At 43.0% G+C, this 24,506-nt stretch overlaps 1 protein-coding gene across 2 annotated transcripts in view; it reads left to right on the top strand.

Annotated features, from left to right (window-relative positions):
• TMEM44 (transmembrane protein 44) overlaps positions 1 to 24,506 on the top strand; it is a 193,534-nt gene that overhangs the window by 71,543 nt on the left and 97,485 nt on the right. For both annotated transcript variants that reach the window (XM_078666270.1, XM_078666271.1), the window contains exon 4: positions 14,244 to 14,404. In XM_078666270.1, coding sequence (XP_078522396.1) covers positions 14,244 to 14,404 — 161 coding nt within the window. The remainder of the gene's footprint in view (positions 1 to 14,243; positions 14,405 to 24,506) is intronic.

Raw genomic sequence — 24,506 nt, 5'->3', positions numbered from 1 at the left:
GAAGCTATTATCATTTTTAACTATGCTAGTGTACTCCTTCATTAAATTTCTTGTTTTTGAGCATGACTTCACCTATTTTAATTCATTTTTGTCTTACAATTATTTTACCAATCTACACCACATTATTAGCCCACAGACCCTCACTTCATCAAAAGGCTGTTCTAAAAAGGTCTCCGGCAAAGTGCCCCCTTGTGGGTGCCCATCGGGCATTGCAGTGCCGGCCTGATGAGGAGCAAGCCCAATGATAAAGCATGACACCCATTCGGGTGTGTGAGGGCCCTTACTCCTATTGGAGCATATTCCTCCCTTAAAAACCATCCCGCTGAGTCGTTTCTCTTTAATTTACACTAGGAACTACATACATTTGTTCATACTCTAGATGTGATAAAGAGTTCATATGCTGATCCTAAAACACTCCTGGTTCCCCCTCTTTTGAAATAGTTAGTGTAAATTTGTTCAGCCATTTTAGAGAAATGTTGTTTTATAAAATAGTGATTTATGTTGCCTCAGGAGTAATTTAGGAGAAAACGTTAAAAAAATAGTATCCTGTTTGGTCAGTCCTGTTGGCCCGCAATCAATCATATGGAACTGAGAGCTCCTTCTAACTGGCTGCAACGTAAGGAGAAAAGTTGTGGTCGCCGTTACAGGACAGCAGAAAATTCCTTCCCACTAGTGTTAAGCAACCCTTTGGGGAAAAAAAGAAATCATAATGGAATATAGGTACTGATTTCAAATAGAAAGCGACACATTTGAGTTTTAAAAAAGAGCTAGGAAGATTGAGAAATTCAAGGATAAGAAACTTGAAAAAGACTGTCCACTACACACCAATAACTTAAAGGAGACTCCACACCAGTTTCACGCGCAAAAGATGGAATAGCTCCTCAAGTGTGGCCATGATATCAAATGAAAGTGAATAGTTCAGTGATGGGCAGGAAAGAAGGCTAAAGACACAAGAAAAGGGTACACATATCTTTTGTCGCTTGTCTATTAAAACATGGAGAGCTTGATTGACCCCAAATGTATATTGGGAAAGTATTCAGCCAGCTTATAAAATTGCGATGCACCCTCCACTCATCATTATAGGAGGCCATACATTTATGCAACTACATGTATTTGCTCTTCAGACACAACTTCACGTACCACCAAGCTTCCAAATTGTTCTCTCTCCTTTTATCCATAACATTTAAATTGCTCTTAATTATAATCACAACTCTGTTTGTGTTCGATGTTTGGGGCATAAAGATAGCACTTTGAATGCACTGAAAATTTGTACCTAGTTCCTGCAAAGGAAATGTCCCTTGTAATAACAATACATCACAATTTGTTTTTAAATGCAGTCATATGCCTATTTTGCCCACCAGTTAGGGTGTTTATATTTCCTGGTAATTAATTAGTCATGTACCATTTTTAAAAGGGAAAAATATATGTTTTTTTTATCACTGTAGACCACTTGCAGGACATTGTCCTTCTTTTCTTTGTGTGTCGAGCAAAATAACAATGGGTTAAACCCAGATCTGTGACTGGGGGTGAATGTTTGACAATGTTCAACATTCCATCCATCATCATAATCATCTTTTTGTGTTGCATTTTCACCCTAAGTGGGTCCCGTGCTCGTTACGTCACCGGTTTCAAGCTAGCCTGGCTGATGAGGGGTGATGCCCCGAAACCGGTCCAGGGATGCTTGTTTACGGTCCAGGGCGGACCTGGCCTACCTGTTTGGCCTGGGTTGTTCCCATGGAGAACAGGGTCAAGGCTGATTTGCATATGGCTGGGTCCAAACTGGAATGACGTGGTGAGCAAAATAACGATGGATGAAACCCAGATCTGTGACGGGGAGAGAATGTTTGACAATGTTCATAATTCCAACCACCTTCTTTTTGTGTTGCACCTTCTTTTATTAGCCATGTTTACAGTCTACACAAGCACTCTCAACTCGAAAAACCAAATGCGAAGAACAGAGTGCATGACTACTGGTAATTGTTTTGAGCTTCATTAGAGTCTATTGTGTTTTGTTGTTCACTGCGTCACTATAGACTGGATCCAACCATCTACAAATCAGTATTGGCCCTTACCACTAATTGCACGATTTTGTGCTAATTGTACAGGAATGTGAGCAGTACCAGACATCTTTTGGCATTGTTGGACCTCTTGTCTTAGTGTTTCTCCCTCCAGGGACCTCTCACTTTGTATATAGTTATTATCCATAATAGGCTAACATAGCATCTAGAAGGTTACTGATTGTTTGCTACGTTTTGTTTTCTCTCTAAGAACAATGTTCAATAATTTGAGATAGCTGAAAAGGCTTTACACAGCTTCGTAGTTGTTAACAGGCCTATGATTAAGTATTATAAAAATAAATGTAAAAGGCTAGAAGTTAGAGGAGATTTTCATGCCAATGCTATCCTGACAGGATAGGCATGACTTCAGCCCCCACTTTAACCCCTTCAGCGTGGCGCGAATTTTCGCGCTGTGCTGAAGGTTCTAATGAGCCTATGGGCTCATCACGGAACGGTTCCGTCATGAGCACAGCTCAACCGACGCTCATGACGGAACCATTCCGTCATGAGCATGGAAGGAGTTAATAGAAGGTTACTGTGAGGCACATGGCCTTCACCGGCAGGCCAAGATGGCTGCGCTTGTTCTTTGACACATACAGGTTCTCAGAGAGAAAGATTTTATTTTTTTAACTTACCTTACTGCTGCATCTATCCATCGTCTCTCCTCGGAACAGCAAGCAGGTAGCCAGGCTCCCCTGACCAAGCACAATACTGGAATGCAGCATTGTGATTGGTAAGCACCCAGGCTCCCCTGACCAATCATAACGCTGCAATGCAGTGTTGTTATTGGTCTGAGCACTGTGGTTCGGCGCTCAGCCAGGGACTGGGGGCCTGGGCATGTTCTCCATGTAGGCTGTGTAGGAGAGTAGGGTCTGCTTTCCTATGGTCACCCCAATTTTTGCTTTTTGCTTCACTGGTTTTCGACTTAATGTGGCTGTGGGCCTGCTAATCAGGCCCACAGCCTGCTGTTCTCTCTCTAAATTCACATACATGTACTTTAGGTACATCGCTAATTGGGTATTGGATCACCTTATGAGCCCCTGTATAGTGTACTATAGGTACCCAGGGCATAGGTGCATCACAGGCCTACCAGGGGCTGCGGCATATCTTTTGCCACCCCTGGCTGGCCATCCAAACAGACACAACTGGCTGATCCCTCAGCTGGGGCAAGGTTATGTAATCACCCCTTGCTTAGATATAGTATACCTATGTCTAAACCTATATCTGGACACATATACACCTATAAGTCACTCCTATGGCAGGCCTTAACAATACTGGAGGCAGAGTGCTTGGTTTTATGTGAGATGGTGCTCTAGCATGAGCTGAGCCTGTCTGCAGCTTTCGTAACCATGTCTTTATAGCTGTTCCAGGGTATTGCCATACCATATACTCTTAAGTGCATTATATTCTTCGCGGTTATTGCTAACTTTGGTTTGGCTTTATCAAAACATGTCGTGTAAGGTGTCATACACTTTGGAATACTACCCCCTCGCCAGTTCTGGTGACGAGGGTAGCATTCCACCCTTCTAGAGGGAGAAAACATGTTACTTTACTTTAACGCGGTTAAATCTAACCAGAGCCTCGGCATCACAAAATGGATGCTGCTGCCACAGACACGGGTCTGGCCTCCTGCTGCTGACCGAAACTCCGGCAGGGGAGGCCTGGACAAAAGGTTTCCTGTCGCAGGGAGGGGTTACACCACCCCAGACAGGAGATAGTGGATTGAGGCAGGCAGGGCGAGTGAAACTAGACACTGCCTGGGGGGCACAAGGCTCCTCATGCATAGCCCAGTTCAAACCGGTGCTGGGGCACTCCAGCCCCAGCTCTGGCATGAAACTGGACAAAGGGAAAGGGGTGTAACCACCCCCTTCCTGGGTCCAACCCATAGGAGGGACCTAGCAGGTAATCCAGCCCCTTGATTTGGAATAAAGGTAGGAGCTGTGTCCACAGACTTTAGATAATCCTGCCGGAAACTTTGAAATGGAACTCTGGACCCTTCGACATCCCACTCGATGTGGAAGACTGAAGAATCTCCCTTGTGGTCAAGGAGTGACCACCCTGTGCAAACAGGCACCATCCAGCGCCCAATGGTTTGATTTGTTGCAGCTCCCACCGGAGCTCGAGCGACAGAGATCAACAAGAACCAGATTCCCAGACATCCAACAGCCCAATCCACAGCCACAGCAAAGCTGAGACCCGTGGAGGTGACGTGAGACGCGGGACCAGCCATCTTGAAAAGACTGCAAAGTGCTGACAGTGCAGCTCCCGAGGCACCCTCGAAGTTGTGCATTGGGGTTTGAAAAGCCTTAGCCCCGAGCAGCTCGTGCACCGAAGATCACCCCTCCACACTCACCGAGTGTTGCGTGGGGCCCTTTTGCATTTTCCTGATCGACGCGTCTGTCCGGTCACTTGCCCTTTGACTAGTGGTCACTACGACGACGAATCTTTGAAACTACTCTGCTAGTCTGGTTGCTCCAGACTGGCCCTTGCTCCCCTGAAAAGGAGCAGTCTCTCTGACCTTGCTGGTCCGAGTAAGAAGCGATCTTTAAATCCTGCATGGGTTGCATTTGCCAAGGCCTGTTAACTCCGATCCGGAAGCCGACACCGCCGACAGCGAGAGCCTTTGTGGGACAACTCGTGTTCCACTTCTGGTCATTGTCGATGCCCCCGAGTCCACGTGGCAGCGGAGACAAGCTTCTCGACAACCACCTGATTGCGCCGGACATCGCCTGGTTCCTTCCTGGTTCCATCCTGGCCACTGACCCAGACTCTGTCCCCTCTGCTTTCAGGTACTCTACATCTTCGATCCACCCTTGGATCCAACCGGACTCTTCTCTCCTGGCCGCCTGCAGCATCTTCATCTCCAGGCTCCATAGAACTCCATGACGAAACCCGACACACTTTGGCACCTATGCACCCGCTTCCTGTGGGTGAGGTAACGATCAAACACCGGTGCTCCTGTAGTGGTTTACACCTCTAGTGTCCTAGTTTTAAGTGGCTAAGTTCTAGTCCAGTCGGAAGACTTCTAAAAGAGTAACTTTGTAACTTTTACGCACCATTGACTTTGCATTGGTGCATGCGTGTGCTTTTAGCGCTGCACCCGAATACCGCGGGCTACTCCCGTCCTAACCTCAGTTAGTCCAGCGTAGTCCCAGCGATTCCCAAGGCCCTAGGCCTTACCATTGTTCGTAAAGTGCTTCTTATACCACTTATTTAGTATATGGTTTGAGTGGCCACCGGCCCTATCCATAATTGTGCAACTTTTGTATGTTTAACTGTGCTTTTGTTTAAACGCTTGTGCTCTGCCCTCATAAAGAGTACAGAGGATTATTCTAGTAATAAATACATATATTTTTATAATATATAACTTGTGTGGTGTCCTTTCATTTGATATTACAGGATTGCATATGGTAAAACAGCTGGCTTCACATGCCCTCTTGAGTTGAGCCTAGGACTGCTTAGTCCATGCTACCCCTAGGATAGCTAGTCTATAAGGTTGACTTTACAACCACCACCATAAGGGATTGTTTGGACTGATACAAGGTGCTCACTAGAATAGTGAACATCATACATCAGGCCAACTTCTCACAGGCTGTAATGTAGCCTGCATGGAGAACATGCAAAGTGTGCAATGACTGTTTGGTCTGCCCGAGGCGGCCGACCAAACAGTCATTGCTCACCTAGGAGGGTGCTACTATTCCTCCCCTGCGAGCAGAGCAGCCACGCCCTGTCACACAAAGCTGCCTGCCACAGAGAGACAAAATAAAATAATAACATTATATTATTATCATTTTATTTTTCCTTTCTTGCACTGCTTCAAAGCAGTAGGGCGACACTCCTCCGCCAAGCATATTCAAATATCTCTTGCTGTTCACAATATTGATTCATTTTTTTGCTGCTTTCTTTTTTATGTTCTGTGTGGTTACAATTTATGTCATACACAGTAGACTGGACTTTTAAAAGAAACATTTTTGAAATCCATATTCTGGTTTCTAGAGCTCGGAGTGTGTGATTCATTGATTAAACAGAATGTGGATTTCCATTGAATTATTCCTGTGTGATCTCATGAGACTGATTGTTACCAAAAACACATCTTATGCAAACATTGCTCACTGATTGTGTATTGGCTGCAGTTCTACTGGTTTTCTGTTTTGGGTTGACATATCGCCCTAGTACTTGGTGCCATATGGTCAGAGAATCGACTCTTGTTGTGCACTCATCCATTAAGTATATCTTGATTCCTATGTCACCGTAAGCTATGTTGGGTCATATCTCTTAATCGTAGGGTGACTCAAAGAAGGACACCAAAAAAGAATTATGGACCTCTTGAATGTATCTCAGTCTCTGGTATTTACTCTGTATTTCAGTCGTCAATTGTTTTCTTGCTGTGTCATTACAGACCAAGACCAAAGCATTATTGGATACACCACATAAGACATAGTAGATTCAACTTGCTATACTATATCTTCTCTGTCCTCTCTGTATGGAAATACAAGTCACCTTGGACTCATTTCAACCGTGCTTGGTGTCATCGGTGAGCTACAGCTTGGCTACTAAAGCATAACCAATTTTAGGTCCCATGTCTAGGCATACTAGTTACACTTGGGGTGATGGATGGAATGTTTGAATTAGTCTCAGTCAATGGCAATTATGCCTGCCCTTGTTTCATACTGCATTGAAATGTATTGTGCATTTCTGTAGTATGTTACTAGACTTTCCGTTACTTATCCCATGAGATCCTCCTTCCTTCTGATTAAAAGCATATCCCTACACCCTGATTGTACATGAACTGTTTGAATTACTACTGCATCTTCTCTGCAATGTTTATTCTTTATTTCCTCATTGTCTTCATGTGATGTCCTCATGTCACAGGGTACTATAGACTATTCCATTTTTTTCATGTCAGTGGTCATCCTCGCTCATTTTACTTTACAGCTGAGTCCTATCATTTTTGTGCTTCTCAGCATTACAGAAATATTGAGCTTTGGACTCATTAACCACATTTAATTTGGCCCAGGATTACAGAAAAATCCTGTAAAATTCTTTTAGTTGCTGATATACAGCTTTTTCGATCCATGTCTCCGCTTTTTGATGTTGATTCACATTATTTTAATGTATATGGATCATCTGTAGTTATTCATAGTTCCTACTTAATACATTTATGGATTCATTTTACGTTATTAAAAATCCTTTTAACCCTTCCAGTCCTCTATCTAACTATCAAATATTCATCCATCCTTTTTTTTGTTGAGATTCTTTATTAGATACTATTGGTTGTCTTTACAAAAACCTAATCCACTGACTCATTTTATTATTGGTATTGGACACAGTACAAATTAGTATATTTTATCTAAAATATTTTGCAAAATCACCATTACCCCAGCAAATGTGTCACTGTTATCCCAAAGAATGTTCCTGATGTCGTCTTTGAGTTATCACCTATGTAGAAATCTAATGTCTGACTGTTTTGTTGACATTTTTCTTACCTTTCTGTAGACATTTTCTGCTGCCTCTGGAATAGTGCAGCTTTCTTCTCTTCAGTGATGTACAGCGGGTTTTTAATGCTGAGGCTTTGCTTCGACCAGGGGGATCAGGCTTTAGCAATGTTAACTGGCTAGTCTTCAAAAGGATTTCTTATTTGGTTTCATGAGGATCAATTTCATTTGTTGGTATCTACTGGAATTCTGATTTAATCTACATTTTCATCTGCCCCATTTCTTCAAATAGTCCTGAATACAAGCTAGCGATTCACCTGGTAGCTTTGCCAAGGAATGCCCAGCAGTGGCCATTCTGCATTAAACGCTTCGTATTGGTCATCTTAACCCATTATTGACTTTTCCTAGGACAAATATGTGTTGGCTTCCCTGGAGGTGGAAATTCTTCATGCATGTGTTTGCTTTCTGAATCAAACTCCAGATCTTAATAGGTCATTACAATCACAATGGCACTGTTTGTTTTCAAATCTATGACCATTGATAGAGGTATCTGATGATTTTAAAATATTGTTTCAGATTCAACTTTTGGATCTCCTTCCTAAGTTCTCTATAAATCAAGAAGACCCCTATGGGTGATTGAGGGTCTCCTTGATTTGCAGAGAGCAGCGCAGATGTTAGCTGACCAATTAAGTAGTTTTCATTCTGCTTTGGACTATTGCCTACTACTAGATTAACACCCACATTCTGCCATGGTAGATATTCATTATTGATCCTTGGTGGTAGAGAAAGTCTCAGAAAACATCTAGTACCAGGTGTCTTCTTTTGTATTTGAATCACTATGCATTTTGTCACATAGCAGTTAATCTGGGTGGCATTCAGTAGCAATCCTAATTTCAGGCCCATTTTGATTATCTTATGCAATGTTCCATCAATTAATTTTGTTAAATTAAAAGCCTTTATATCTTGAGTTTTATCTGTGTGATGCGTAATTCACCAAGACGTTTACTGGGTTGGTTGTCCAATAGTGATAGTAATGGGTTGCTTCCCAATGTTTCTTAGGATTCCAGGCTATCTGTACCTGTTGATCCGCTTCCTTTCCTGAGCAATTAGACAGTCACTGAGGAAGCACTCAGTTACCTTTGTAGGACATACTTTGGCAAAGGTTTCCCTCCAAATTCCTTTGGGATGCTGTGCAGGCGTTAGGAATGTGCCTCAATGTGCTGCTTGGATGTATGCAGATCAATTTGGTGACTGGGGCAATGAGACAAAGCCAGCAAAAGACAGTGTATGTACGGTGCACTGCTTCATTGCCGGGGCGAGGTGTGTTTTTAATACTTTCTTCGTTTCCTTGACACCTAGTTGAGATTGCGTCTTTGAGACAGTGCTCCCAAGGCTGACGCAGCCATTTGCTGGGTGGTCCGGCACTAGTTGGGGCACGTGACCATGGTGCAAGTGGGTCCTTCTCCTTTGGTGACCTTATTTGAGAATTAGTACCAGCTGAACGGTTGCTATTTCTTATTTTTTTCTTACAAACTTTACAAATCATTTATCGCATATATTATGTATCATAGATTTTAAAAAATCAACCTGGTTCTAATGTAACGCAAGTCACTTCAACATTCACTAATCAAAGTGCAGCTATGTTAAAAAAAATATTTAAAAACACTATTTGCAAAACAGAATGGACTGTTTTAAATAATTATTTACTCTCACACAGTCATAGTTTTATCCAAATTTGCGAGAACATTATCATTAGAAGCCATGAGCGGCCAACTGCAATTCCCAAATGACCAAGTAGGTAATACTACATTTAATTCTTGTGTCTCAAAGGAACAGCATTCTAGTAGAAGTGCTGCATAGATTCCACAGCTGTTTGGCACAAGCGATGTAGCCTGTCTTTCTTTTCAAGTTTGGAACTGTGCAGCCCAAAAGAGGAACATACCTGATCTATACAGAATGTCGATTCTCCATGTGCTAGGTGGAAAGCTTCTATATAACTAGGGTTGCATGAACGTCTAAATGCTGTCCGTTCCTCCACGCATCAGACAGTTTCTCTCTAAAAAAAAAAAAACACACCAGTGTCCTAGAGGGAACAAGGTGCAAATGAGCAAATTTAAAATAAAAAAGCAGAAACACAAAGATGATGGAGGGAATGCTGAACTATGCAAACATTCATCCCAGTCACAGATCTGGGTCCACTTGGATGCTAATGACAAGGGTAACTCGTCATGGAGTGCTCATTCATTTCAATGGAATTTACATTGACCCCATGAACATGCCATAGCATCCAAGTGGTTAATCCATCGTTTTTTTTGCTCACCACGCCACCCCAGATTGGACCCAGCCATATGCAAAACAGTCTTGACCCTGCTCCCCATACGAATGGTTCAGCCCAAACTACCAAGCCCTGGACCAGAGAAAAGCATCCTGGGACCAGTTTTGGGGTATCGCCACTCACCAGTCACTATAAATTGTGAAGGATCCAACTACCAATGTTAATAAAAACTCTGTTTCTCTTCTGCTACGAGCAGTAACACGGATGGACCACGGGTAATGATGCCCTTTACCCACTCATACTGGTCCTCACATAATTGTGGTACTTCTTGGTAACTGGTGCACATCCATGGCATGATGGATGTTGCCCCCTAGTGGGAAAATACTGGCTATCACATAATGGAAGTAATTCTTGGCAACTTCATGGCATGATGCCCTCACTTGGTAAATTGCTTGGTCTGGTATAATTTCGGTAATTCCCAGAATATTTTGGGCGTCCATGGTTATACTGTTGCCTATCTCTGGCATAACCCTGATACTGAACAAATTATGGTTATTCTTGATATTTTGTGGGCATCCCTGTCACAGTTGTTCCCATCCATAGCATAATGGTGGTCCCAACAGTATAGTGCTAATTCATGGCCTATTGTGAGCATCTTCTATGCAGTGTTGCCTAGCATGATGTTCACCCCTACAATGTGGTGGTACCTCTTGCCTTATCGTGAGCATTTATTTACACACAACACCTGCTTTAATGCTAGCTACTGCAATACAATTTTTTATGTACTGAGGGCCTTCATGATATGATGGTGCCCATCCTAACACCATGATGGCCCTGGTTTACTGTAGTGATTTGTGGCATATTGGGGGCAGCCATGATATGATAATGCCAAGGAACTATTTTCCATACATCAAAGTTCAAGCAGGCTCAAAATGCATGAGCCAGTGTAAGAAAGAGGGTTTGGCGAGGCAAAACGACTGCATTTGCAAATGATTGTTGTTCAAAGCAGTTATGCCTTCCTGGCCTCACTGACTTCATTTTCTACTATACAGCTGTTCAAAGGCCAGGTGTCTGGGCTGCTCTTGACTCCTCCCTCTTCTGGGGGATGTAATATTCTGATGTCTAGCAGCTGCACATATGTTTGGTAAGGATCTGATTCTGGGGATGGGTCATTCACAAAGCGATCTGTCTTAGCAGCATCACAGGGGCTGGTGCTCTTGGTCATGGGCAGTACTATATGGCAGCAGATCAGGACAACGTTAGCCTCTGGCACAGCACCAGTAAGGCATGGGTGCCTCTTTTTGTTTACTTGTTCCCAAGATCACGCTAAGTGCCCATATACGTGCCTATAGGGCTTGAACTAGGGGCTATGATGAAAACACGTACATGCATTCCCCTGAACAGACAGACATGCGCCACAGAATACCTCATACCCCGGGGCTCAGCCAGTGTGTAAAGGGGAGGGAGGTCGCAAGATCCCCCTCCCCGGAGTTGGTTTCGACCACGGTGATCCCATCCCCTGGGGCCCGGCTAATGACTAAAGAGGGAGGTGGCCACACAGACCCCCTCCCTAGGCCGCTATTGGCCCATGAGACCCCATCCCCTGGAGACCGGCCAACTAAGGGTGGGTGTGCTGGTTCCCACCCAGGTCACCCACGGTATCCTCAGTGGGGGCCATGGTGGGAGCTCCATGGCCCCAGCTGGCTTCCCACGTCCAGCAGGAGCCGGCATTGCTTCAGCCTGCAGGAAGCATTTAAAAATCCTGCTTCCTGTGGGTGGGAGCAATAGTCAAACCTGAAATCCGCTCTCAGCTGGCGGGAGCATTTTCAAAACTCCCTCCAGCTAGGAGTGAACTTCATGGATTATCTCACTTGGCGGGAGGTTTGAAATTGCTCCCAACAAGAGAGAATAAAAACAGCTAGGGAAACAGCGATGTCACGGCGTGGGCTCCGCTGGACATAGTAGGAGCCGGCCCTAGAGGTTGGGGTCCCCAGGGCAATTAATGGCTCCTGGAGGGCGGTGCGCGGCCCCCCTCAGTTTTCAATTTGCAGCCGGACCCCGAGCGATGGGGTTCCCGGGCGGTGAAATCAGCCTGGGCTGCATGCCTCCCTCCCCCTTTTTAAAACTACGGCCAGGCCCTAGGGGATGGGGTCCACGGGCACCCACTCCCAATGTAATTTAAAGGCTGGGCCACTGGCTTTAGGGTCCGTGGGGCTGAAAGCAGCCCGGGGAGGGGGGGGGACACGTGTGTCCCCTCCCCCCCCCCCCAAAAAAATAAATACATTCTTGCAGAAAAAAAGATAAAGGTGCTGGATATCCCGCTTAGTTTTTTAAATTTTTTATTTTGCTGCAGATTTGCGTAATTCATTTGCTGCAAAATTAACAAAGAAAAAAAACCTATTTGACCCCACCACTAGGCCATGAGGATCAGGGTATTTCTACCCTGCCCCCTTCTGTTTTTTTTTAGGACTTGGGCTGCGTCCCTAGTCCCAAGATGGCTGCCACATTTCCTGGTTGAAGTGGTGGCAGCCAATCCGATCTCCGCATTAGCTCTGTCGGATCCACGGAGGCTCTGTGTCCTCAGATATACATAACTCTTTTTTCTTTAATAACTTCAAAACTACGTGACACATTTACCCCAATTAACAAAAAGTACTCCTTCTGGGCCAAGATCTAGCTTTCTGTCGAATATGGTGTAATTCTGACAGCATTTCAGGCTGTAGTCGTGTTCAAAATCCCTATTGGAAATTGCATGGGGAAAACACGTTTTGGGATCCCCAATTTTGTCGGTCTCTGCTTGACGAATCAGCCCGAAAACTTTCCAAACAGCAGCTGAAGTGAGTGGCAAACTAGTTTTGAAAATTTTGTGAGGATTCGTCAAACAGCGGAAAAGTTATTAGCAAAACAAAAAAATGCTTTTCCGATTGAAACTCATTCCTAAATGTAACTACCTACTGGCAACTGCCAGTAGGTAATCTATATATTATAGTGGATGGGAGCTCCCCTTACTTTAAGAAGAAATATGTATATATAGTTACCAGCATTTTTGCGTGGTAAAGTACAACTATCTAAAGCAGTGTGCTCTAAAGGTCAACCTTTTGCATTACATGCATTGTAAAGTATATGTGGTAAAGGCATGCGTGGTAATGTCTGACATTCCTGTCATGAGTATAGAACTGCTACCACAACTTTATTTTGGCCCTGACATTGCACTTTTCAGAATATGCCCAGAGGCCTACGCCTGCCACCTTGGGAAAGGCAAGGTACTGAACCTGTTCTGTGAAGTGGAATGCCACACAAGTACGGAGGACGAATATATGATGTTACTACACCATCTATTACCCTGCAGTAGGTTACAACGTGGACGATACATCGTCCGCGTTGTTACCACGCATGGCTTTACATCGCAAGTCGTTTCTACGACTTGCGCTAGATGGCGCCCTGTACTTAGGAATAGTATAAATTACTATTCCTCCTCCAATTAGCGCAACAGCAGGGAATGTGTTGGATTTAAAATCCAACACATTCCCTGGTGTTGCGTGCCAGCTAGCGCAAGTCGTTGAAATGACGATGTAACGTCCACGTTGTTATCTACTTCCGTGGTATTACCAGCATTGTAAACGCTGTTTCCCATGAAGGGCTGTAAATGTCCTGGGTAAATCATGTAAAGCGGGGGATACAGGGTACTAAGCTTTCGTGAATCAGTAGTGTGACTAAACCTTTTTTCTCTGTCAGAGATTTGAGTCTCATATATAGTTCCACTGTTATGTGAAACCCAGATTCAGTCTGCATGTCAAATGCTTCTGTGTGTAGGGAGTATGTAGCCCATGTTTGTCTTATCAGTCTGAGACCTTGGACCAGTGGGATCCATTTTGCTATGCCTCTGGTTCAGCCAGCCAACAGATGGAGGGTGATACGGCCAGATAGGGTAAGTGAAATTGACTGTATTCTTGAGGATGGAAGGCAGATAATCTCCACACAGGTCAACAAGGAAGCAGGCGAAACACCTACAAAATAATTTGCACAAATGTTTTAAAATGAAATATACCGCATTACAAGGTGTTTATGATTCATGTACAAATGCATACTAAATGAAGACACACTTTATGAAAGAAGTTTGAATCTTCATGTTGGGTGAGCCACTTTGACGCTGTGTACACCATTGCACCTTTGTACCTTTGCTGCTCTTATATATATATATATATATATATATATATATATATATATCACATAGGTTACCTGTAGACTTAGATAAACAATATTTGGAGAGCAAATACTTAATTTTCTATAGATCATGTGGATTACTTGCTTTATAAAATGTCATGCATCTCAATATTCACATTTGTGCACCTGTAGAACATGTATTTTCACATTGTTATGGTCTGATTGTGGTTTCTCTGGCATGACCTTCTGTTATAAACCCACTGTGTTGCTTTCCATGGGAGGTCATTGTGATTTTTGTCTCTCTTGCTGCAGGTCGGCGCCATTCCAGACAGAGGAAGTACAGGAGCAGCTTGTTTGCAGTGTTTTTATTATTTTCTGCGAGCACTGGTGGGTACATCCTGGCTGCCAGAGGCTTGCCTTCTTTAGAAGACTACCATGGACCCAGAAGGCGGCTCTTAGGGACCGCGCTGCAGGTACACTTGTGTTTTTACAATTATTTGCTCTTGATTTTTATATTCTAATTTTGTGTTTTTGGTTATTAACTTTTGAGGCGTTGGCAGGTTACACAATGTCTATTCCAGTGATGTGTTCAGGGCCCTTTATAGTTCTGGCTTAGAAACTGCTTTAATGTCTCTCCAGCCTCATGTAAGCAACATAATTCAAAAAGTCAAATATAGAGGACCTTTGGGTCAGCCATCTTCATCAAATAGTCTATTCAACTGGCATTTTATGTGTTCTTCCACATACCACAGCATACAGCATGGCAGTTGGTCAGCCCACTTTAGCCATTGGTTCTTTTGCACAATGCAGGGTGGACATTTTGCAAAATCACATGTGGACAGCCTCCTAAAAAGAGGTGCGCCTAAGAGCTAGGGCAGGTGGGCTGATACTTTACCAATGATTTTGTTTTTCCTTTTTATTCTTTATTTCGGAGTGTCTAATTCTGTAGGCACCCTTGTGTGTTTCAGCTATATCTTCGGCTTCCAGTAACTGAAAGAAAATAGTATCTTTTTATGTGCTACTGAGGTTCCTATTTTAATGTTCTCTGATGTTCATTAATATTGAAAAGGGTTTCTTTATCTGTTCTATGTTCGCCTACCTCTTAAGACGCACTCGTATTCTTACGTTAAAATTATATACACTTACTTTTTAATTTGCTATTTTTATTGCACGCTTAGTTAGGACCACTACGTTTTGAAAGCATCTTGCTTTCTTTTTTCTTTTAAAATATTTTGTGGCATATACATGCATTAACCCATGATACATGGTATCACTGCAGTGCCTTGACACGACCAGATCTATTGCCTATGCCAATGCTTTTTAATAATGCAGTAGCAAATTTCGAAGTTTACCAGAAGTTTGTTTTAAACTGTTCTTAGGGAAGAATACAAATTTCCACAAATTTTTGAATAGCCACCGTGATGAATACATATATAGAATGCCCTGAAAACTATCTATGATAGTACATGCAACTGTTTTTCAAAGACTACTTCAATTGTACTTCCAAGTAGAAAAAACATCAAGCAATAAACCTGCTGACCAGACATGGCAACCACGTGGTTAGGAAATATATTGAAATATAATATGTCCGCAATAATTTGAGATATTCATTCTAAGCTTTAAGAGCTCCCAGCTAAAGTCACAAAAGTTAAGAGTGACATTCATATGGCAGGATGCTCCACCGTAGAATTCAATGGTGCGATCTCTGTATAGCCTCCATCCATCCCATATACCTTGCGGTTCTTGTGGGGGCATTTCCTTGGTCAATTTACCAGGACCTCTATAGCCATACAGTGATCCATTCCCCTCACCCAAGTGTGTAGCGTAGCTCAGAGTGGTTCACATCACTCCACCACCAAGCAGTATCCCTTTCCGCTACCAGTGTGAAGTTATGCCTTTATGCATCTGGGAGAATGTAAAGCAGTACCATCATAGGGCTAAGTTCAACTGACCGCACCAGTACTTCTAACAAATAATTCCAGTACATAAAGGCTGAGGCTTCCAGAATTCAAACACAGTATGTAGGAAACCTCCCTCCAAGTCTCCACTTCTCAAGTACTTTTGGAAGATGTCTCACCATATGTACTGTAGCTTTTTCCGGGTCCTATGCAAGTATCCAAATTGGAACACTCCGAGTAGAGCTGCAATTGCAGCCTTAAGCGCACTTATCCGATCTTAGTCTGATAATGAACCCAAGTCTGCCTCCCAGGATTTTTGAAGATTAGGAAAGGAATACCAAGCATTAATCACAAAGGAGTGATAAAGTTACGAGAAATTGTGCTCCCCCCACTTCCTTCATCAGCATTTTAGGATGCAGTGGGTTAAAATCTGAGAGAACCTCCACATCTTCCATTTAGATTGCATGTAGTGGAGTGGAGAATTCCAAAAGAATTGGTGTTTGTGGAGACCAAACTCTGATTAGTGGTTTGAAAAGGATCAAAGAGTATTACGGGACAGTGCATCCATCAGTTTGAAGATACCTATGGTGTTCCAGATCTCAAAAGCCTTTTGAGCCAATAGTTGGCAGTGCTGCACCTGACATATGGTGGTGTCTCCACTCCAGCTCCTAGCTCTCAAGGTCTCACGCCAAAGCCTAAGCACTGTGGCCAATGCAGGAGGTAGATCAGCAGGCTTGTTCCCTAACTATAAGAAGTCTATTGGATGATTATGTCTCATCGCAAATGTCTCAACCGCAAAGGCAGTGTCTGAGGGAAAGCAATATATTTTTCATTTGCCACTGCTAGCCTTGAGATGCAATAGCACAATATTATGTCAATCATTCCCAGGCTACTAACAAACTGGAATTTAAAGGATTTATACATCAAAACCTTGGAAGCACTACTATCCAATAGACATCCCATGAGCAAGTTGTTGAGTGGTCAAAAGAAGCCTTCTGAGATCTTGAAGGAGTAGTTCTGAAATGCATATAAGAGTTAGGGAGGGAAACCATTTGGGTAATGGGAGGTCGTCCAATCAAAGACAGTATAATCTCCTAAATTATCCCCACCCTGCCCTTCTCAACTCAATTATACCCTTGTCTGGGATCCAATTTCAGTCACTCATCAGAAGTTCTGATGAGAAATGGGCGCCATACTTACCTAATGTATTCAATATGCCAATTCTTTTTTTTTTATGTTTGAAAGCTTTATTAGAATAAAATCAGATATTACAAGTAAGGTGACATCAGCAAAAATTAGAAAAAGTTAAAGATTGGGATAAATTAAACATAGGCAGCCAATATCACAGTGAAAAAACCAAGCATTTGGAATTATTTTACGGGGGGAAGGAGGGGGGGGGGAGGGAGGTAAATAAAAGCATGGTAATAGGATAAGGAGTGAGTAAAATAGAGAATTCAATAAATGTAATCAAAAGAGTACAGTAAAATACATAATATGTAGCAATTACTTGAAATAAGAACCTTTAGCGAAAAGGAACAAGTATAACGATAAAAAGAGAAATCACAACAGTGAAATGGAAATATCATAAAACTGCAGGCAGAGTACATGTATTCAAGGGGGTTTGAAATTATCCGAGGAAACAGGAGAATATATCTTTTTGGCAGATTGATCTAAATATAAAGTGAGAGGTAACCAATAAAGTTCAACATTGCGGGGGGGTTTACAGGAGGAGGCAAAGGCAACATCAAGTCTATGTGATTGACATACTAGATTCCACCAACAATTTAGAGACAAATTGTTCAAAGATTTCCAGTTAGATACAATGTGTTGTAATGCAAGGGCTAACATGAGGTCAAAAAGGCCTTGAGAGTGTGGAGGGAGATCCAGATCATCTGAAAGGCTACCTAGAAATACAGTGGTAGTGGAGAACTGGGGAGAGATGTTGAAAATACAGGAGAGGCGAGAAAATATCTGAGTCCAAAAAACGCGAACTGATGGGCAAAGGAAGAAAAGATGTGAAAGATCTGCATTGGGAGCGTTACAGGTCCAGCAAGTAGGGATAGAAGTGGAGTGAAAGCGAGATATAGAAAGAGGAGAAAGGTAGAGTCTGTGATAGAAGAAAAATAGGGATTGAGTGAGAGAGGCAGTGCGGGAAATCTTCAAAGATCTGGCCCATATTTTGTCCCAAAGAGAAGTGGGCCAGAAAGAGTCCAAATCCTTCTCCCAAGACAATTCTAACTTCGATTTAAGACGGTGTGGATCAGGGGCGGAGAAGTGGCGATAAATAAGAGAAGCTTTAGGAACAGTAGAGAGGACGGTAAGTAAAGAGGGGGGTGAGGCTGGCAGGTCTTCAGACGGAAGAGAATAATAGCGCTCTAAAATGGTTTCCATAAGAATGAGGAATTTTTTTGCAAAAGAAGGAGGGCAGTGGAATTGAGACTGGAGTTGGGGAAACGAACAGGGGGATGAGCCATCAAACAGATGACGTACCCAGATGATACCTTTCGCTCTCCATGAGGGCCATGCGATAGGTCTGTTATTTATTAGTATGAGTGAATTATACCATATAGGTAATAGTAGGAAGGATTCCTGAGTGACCTGGGCAGAAGAGACTAAAGGTCGTAGAAGAGAAGAGGTATGTTTGAATAAAAGGGGATTAAGACATGGGGCTTTAGAAGTGAAGCGGATAACCTCTTGTAAAGAGTAAGGAAGCAATAATTCTTGTTCGACAGAGAGCCAGAGGGGAGAAAAAGGGGAGGTTTCCTGAGAGAGCCAGCGGGAAGCTTGCCGAAGTGAGAAAGACTTGTGGTAAAGCCGAAAGTCTGGGAAGTTGGTTCCACCATTGAGTTTAGATTTACGGAGGCGCAAGAGAGAAATACGAGCCTTTTTCTGTTTCCAGAGAAATTTGGACAAAACCGAATCGATGCGGCGGAAATAAGAAATAGGGATACGGATTGGAAGCATGGATAATAAATAAATCAAAATTGGGGCAATCATCATCCTGATGGAATCAAGACGACCCCACCAGGAGAGAAACAGAGGATTCCAGGAAGCGAGTAATAATTCTATTCTAGAGATAACTGCATTCATGTTGAGTTGAATAGAAGAGGAAATAGAGTTAGAAAAAAGAACACCAAGATATTTAATTTTCTTAGAGTTCCAAGCAAAGCCTGTAGCCGTAAAGAAGTGGGGAAGGCAAAGTTTAGTTAACGGAAGAATTTCAGTTTTGTCAGAATTAATTTTATAACCTGAGACCAAAGAAAATTTTTCGAATTCACTTAATAAAGAGGGAACAGAGGTGACTGGGTCTGAAATAAATAAAAGAATATCGTCAGCGTATGCAGATAATTTAAGATGATGAGCTCCATAAGGGAATCCGGAAATGGAGGGATTGTTACGTATAGAGGTGAGGAAGGGCTCAAGCGCCAAAATAAATAAAAGAGGTGACAAAGGACATCCCTGACGAACTCCACGTTGAAGCGTGAATGGGGAAGTGAGGTGACCATTGACGAGAACGGAGGCCTTAGGCATAGAATATATCAAAGAAATATAAGAGATAAATTTAGGACTGAAGCCATGCCATTTTAAGGAAGCTATGAGAAAGGACCAGTCAACCCGATCAAAGGCCTTCTCAGCATCGACTGAGATGGCGGCAATGGGAATTGACAATGAGGGGGCTTTACTTAACACATTAAGGAAGAGTCTGGAATTATCTGAAGTCAGGCGGCCTTTAACAAATCCACATTGTTCTTTCCCTATGAGATGTGGTAAGAGCGGGTCAAGACGGAGAGCTAATAATTTTGCAAAAATCTTATAATCCACATTGACTAAAGATATCGGGCGATAATTTTTACAAAACTTAGGGTCTCTACCATCTTTAGGAATAAGGCATATGATGGCGTCCTGAAATGAGCCTTGGGCCGATCCAGTAGAACAAAAAGATTGAAAAAGAGATAGAAGTTTAGGTAAAAGGAGATCCGAAAAATGTAAGTAAAATTCAACTGGAAAGCCGTCAGGTCCTGGAGTCTTGCCTTTAGTGAGGGAGGATAAAGCAGTGGACAACTCAGAGATGGTGAGGTCAGTATCAACGGACGAAAAATCAAGATGGGAGGTATCTGGTGTAGGTAGGTTGTCAAAATAGGATTGAATAAGGTCTGGGGTGGGAGGGTTCTCAGGCGTGTATAAAGATTCATAAAAAGAATGAAATTGTTCCAGGATTTCTGCATTTGTATGTAAAAGAACATTAGAGGGGGAATAGATAGAGTCTATGTGAGTTCGTTCCTTACGCGATTTGAGGTAGTTAGCCAATAGTTTGCCAGATTTATTTCGGCCTCCATAGTATCGTGCGCTGCTTCTGAGGAGAAAAGAGGAGGCTGAGTCTGTAGTAAGCTTGTTAAAAGCGATCTTAGCTTTAAGAAGTTCAGGAGACATATGCTTATTAGAGGAGGTATAGAATTGATGTTCCAGCGATTTAATGTGGGCAAGGGTAACTTTACGTTTATGAAGGAATTGTTTCTTCTTCTTAGAGACAAAATCAATAATAAAACCTCGGGCTGTGGCCTTGAAGGAATCCCAAAGAATATGAGGAGGGGTATCAGGTGAAGAGTTGAGTTGAAAAAATTCAGAAGCGAAAGAGCGAAAAGAGGAGGGGAAGAGAGGATCAGTAAGAAGAGAAGGGTTGAAACGCCAACGAGAGGATTTAGGAGTAGGTGGAAGAAGGTCAAAGACAGTAATAATAGGAGCATGGTCAGAGATAACAATAGGTTCAATAGAAGAGGATATAAGGTGTTGAGAAAGAGATGAAGATAGAAAAATGTAGTCTAAACGAGAGAAAGAAGCATGAGGAGGAGAGAAAAAGGAGAAATCCACAACGTCTGGGTGAGTGAGTCTCCATGAATCCACAAGATGTGTCTGAGTGATAGTGTCAAGGAATTGCTTATGTGGTTTGTGAGGGGAAAAACGAACAGAAGATTTACGGTCTAAAAAGGGGTCAATGATCTGGTTACAATCTCCACCCAGTAGGAAAGAATCATCTTTATATTGAATACATTTCGCTGTAATGGAGGGCCAAAAGGAGGAGTCAAAACCTGTGGGTCCGTACACATTGAATACAGTAATTGGGATAGCATTAATGAGTAGTTTAGCCAAGATCCAACGCCCCTCATCATCTTTTTCTTCTAACAATACTTTACACTGGAGGCGTTTATGAACCAAGATAGCCACCCCATTCTTTTTTTGAGAAGCAGGAGAAAATAAAACAGTGCCAACCCATAAACGCTTTAGTTTTAAGGATTCAATATCTGAGAGATGGGTTTCTTGAATAAGAACAATATCTGGATTGAAAGAAGATAAATGTGAAAGTACTCTATGCCTTTTGATAGGGTGATTAAATCCTTTCACATTCCATGAAACAACTTTGAAGGTGAAAGAGCAGTAAATTGATCAAAATTGAAGAATGCAACACCATACTGTACAATAAGTAATTCAAATTGTAGACAAATAAGAACCATATAGATCATCAAAAAGGTAGAAGGAAGGATAGATAGAGGATGAAAAAGAAAAGGAAAAATAAAGGGAGAAAGGGAGAAGGAGAGGAAAAAAGAGAAAAGAGCAGCAAAGGAAGGAAAAAGGAGAAAAGAGAGAAGGCATAGAAGACAGTACAAATCCAAAAGGATGACTGTATTGAACATACCTGGAGGGGGAATTACACAAAGGGGAAGGTGGGGAGGTGGTGATGCGCTACAAGACGGACGAACCAGGGTCGGGAGCAGGACCACGCCAAGACCGGACAAAAGGAATACAGGACGGGACAAATTGGTGAAGGAAGCGTCCGACAAATATCCATCTGGGAAAAAGAGAAAAACATTATTGACAGACATACGAAAACAAGTGACTTAAACGTAGAGCTAGAAATACAGAGAGAAAGTATAAATAAATGTAAGAGATACATGAGAAAGACAATCAAAGAGGAGATAGGGGAAAAAAGGACGTCAAGGATAAAGTAAGGAATACGGAAAGGAGCACGAAATCAGAGAAAGGTAAATGAGAGAACAAGACATGAATACAACAAAAGTCAAAGCTCAGCCACTGTTCGAAGCAGAGGGGGAGGCATCCATTCCTTCTTCATTTTGCAAGAGGAGAAAGTTCCGTAGTTCTCCAGGTTCCTGAAATGACCAAGTCTTGTTCCGATAGGTGACTCTGAAAGTACAAGGGTGAAATAGGCCATATCTTGCTCCCATAGAACGTAGAGATGGACGCATAGCCAGAAATTCTTTACGTCTGGAGGCAGTAACATTAGATACATCTTGGGATAAGTAGACTCGTTGACCTTGCCAAGACACTTGTTTTTTGTTCCTTGCTGCCGAAAGAATCAAAAGAAGATCTGTGTACTTCAAAAATAGGATGATCACTCCACGAGGCTTGGAAGAAGAGTCAGTTCTCGCCCCCAGTCTATGGGCCCTCTGTATACTGATGGTTGTAGAAGGGGGCAAGTCCAAGAGTTTCGGTAAGAAGGTGGTAAAGAAAGTCACTGGATTGTCACCCTCAAGATTTTCCGGCAAATTGTAAATACGGAGGTTGTTCCTCCTATTGCGATTTTCCAAATCTTCAGTATGCTTTTGCAGGGAAAGGACAGTCTTCTCCAACGCCCCAATACGTTGCGTGTTGGATTGAAGTTCAGGAATATGGAGCTCAACAGTAGAAATACGGGCATCCATGGATTCCCATTTGTCTTTCAAAAGCTGCATATCTGTACTCGTTTTCTCAATAAAGGGACGCATTGCTCGTAGTTCCTCCAAAATCTGATCAATAGGCGAGGCAGGGGGGCTATCCTCTGGTGTAGGAGAATTTTGTTTGAGGCGCTTGCCTGGTGTAGCCGGTGAAGAGGGCTTACCAACAGATGAGTGAGCCAAGGATGACTTCTGAGTCGTCATTTTGACAGAGGGATTCGACTTAGGTGTACCAGATGAAGAGCCCACCAGAGTTTTCATAGAGGGTATAAAAGCAAATTGAGGCTTATGGAACCAATAACGTACCTCAGACAGGTAAAGTCCAGTTTGAAAAGCCACTTGCACATGTAGTAATTATGTGAATAGATGTAAAGTATTCATCAGATGGACAAAGGACGAGAAGGTATACTGTAGTCCTCTCGCGCTGAGGTAAAAAATGAGTTGCAGCATAAGATGAACCGTTCCACTAATGGCGCAGGCGCACTGGTTTGTTGATTCGCGCTTTAGATGAGGGGGCGCTAATCCAGGATGAAGTAAATGGCAAAGCGCAGTATGAAGAACGGTTATAATAAGGCGCGCTAATGACAAGCGCCCGTAACTGAGATATCCAAGTTAGTAATGAGGATGTAGTCAGTGTTCATGAGACAGTCACCACAGGGAAGTGCACAACATGAATAGGAGATATGTGTCGAGTCACAGCGCCGTCACAGATAGCAGAAGAGAAGATAAGGCGGCAGTGCGCAGATGAGAGATGTAAACATCATGGGAACTTGAGGAGATGAACTTGGACCGCGGTGCGCAGTCAGTCGCGGTGATTTGAAAATGGCGGACACTTGACAGGAGAGGGATAGCGGTGTTCAGTGGAATAGGGGCATAAAGAAATAAAATGCGCCCAAACGCTCCCCTTTTAAGGCGAACTCGCGGAAGTGGCCATTGGTGTGAGGCCGGTAATTAGCGGCGCTAAAGAAGAGCCAGTCTGTAAGCGAGTCGCCGTCGCTGAGGCAGTTCACAAAATGGCGGATTACGGTGACTGGAAAGTTAATCAGGCTAAAAATCCATGAAAGTCACGGAATACGAGCAGGAAAAAACACACCTCATGTTGGCGGTATGCTCCGGTTTCCAAATCCGGTGTTTTGGGCGAAGTCCGGCGTCCTTCACATCGGTAAAAGCAGAAGAGGCTGTCCCGGCGCGACGGAGCTCCTCACCTAGCCGTCCATCTCGCACGGCGTCCCCAATATGCCAATTCTGACATCGTAGCATCTTGCCTATCCTTCACTATTCCTCATCGCAGTACCCCACTCCTGGATTGTAGGACACATTTGTTCTTTCAATTTTTTGGCTATTATTCTTTGGGCCACTGAGGTTTTGAGGGAAATGAAAACAAGGTAGTAAGTGAACCTGTCAATTTCCAAATTTTGACCAGTAAGTTCACTTAGACTAGTGTGTATGTGCTCCCATTGCAGCAGGAAGGGTGTCCTATAAGCCTCAATTTCCAACTCCATGTGACTTCTTTGCATCATGGGAACTTCTGTTTGGCTTCAGGGATCTATTCATGAATACATGTCAAGGTATGACCAAATAAAATAGAGTGACGATTGTTGGAGCCTGGAAAAAGAGTGTGCGTTTTCTGACAAAGTTGTGAAGTTTCCGGTGCAGGTAGTTCTATTCCAGCTTTTGCTCATTGATGTTGAAATTCAGAAGAAAGGGTTTTCTCTGGTGTAGTTTGACTGAAATCTGGCATATCGAGTTGAGATTCATTCTTGCTTGCAGAAACTGCTGAATCCAGAGTAGACCTTGTCAGGTTATGTTATGTTATGTTATGTTAATTTCGATTTATATAGCGCCAAATCACCGACAGGTCTCTTAGCGCTTGCTTTGGGAACCCGTCCTGGCTTTCCCTGCGAGATAACCCCTACTGGGCATCCCCAAGGTGAAGACCAGGCATCCCA

The sequence above is a fragment of the Lissotriton helveticus genome, chromosome 11 (genome assembly GCF_964261635.1).
Source record: "Lissotriton helveticus chromosome 11, aLisHel1.1, whole genome shotgun sequence".
NCBI classification, from domain to species: domain Eukaryota; kingdom Metazoa; phylum Chordata; class Amphibia; order Caudata; family Salamandridae; genus Lissotriton; species Lissotriton helveticus.
The sequence above is the reverse complement of the archived record's forward strand: the minus strand, read 5'-3'. Positions and strand labels throughout refer to the sequence as shown.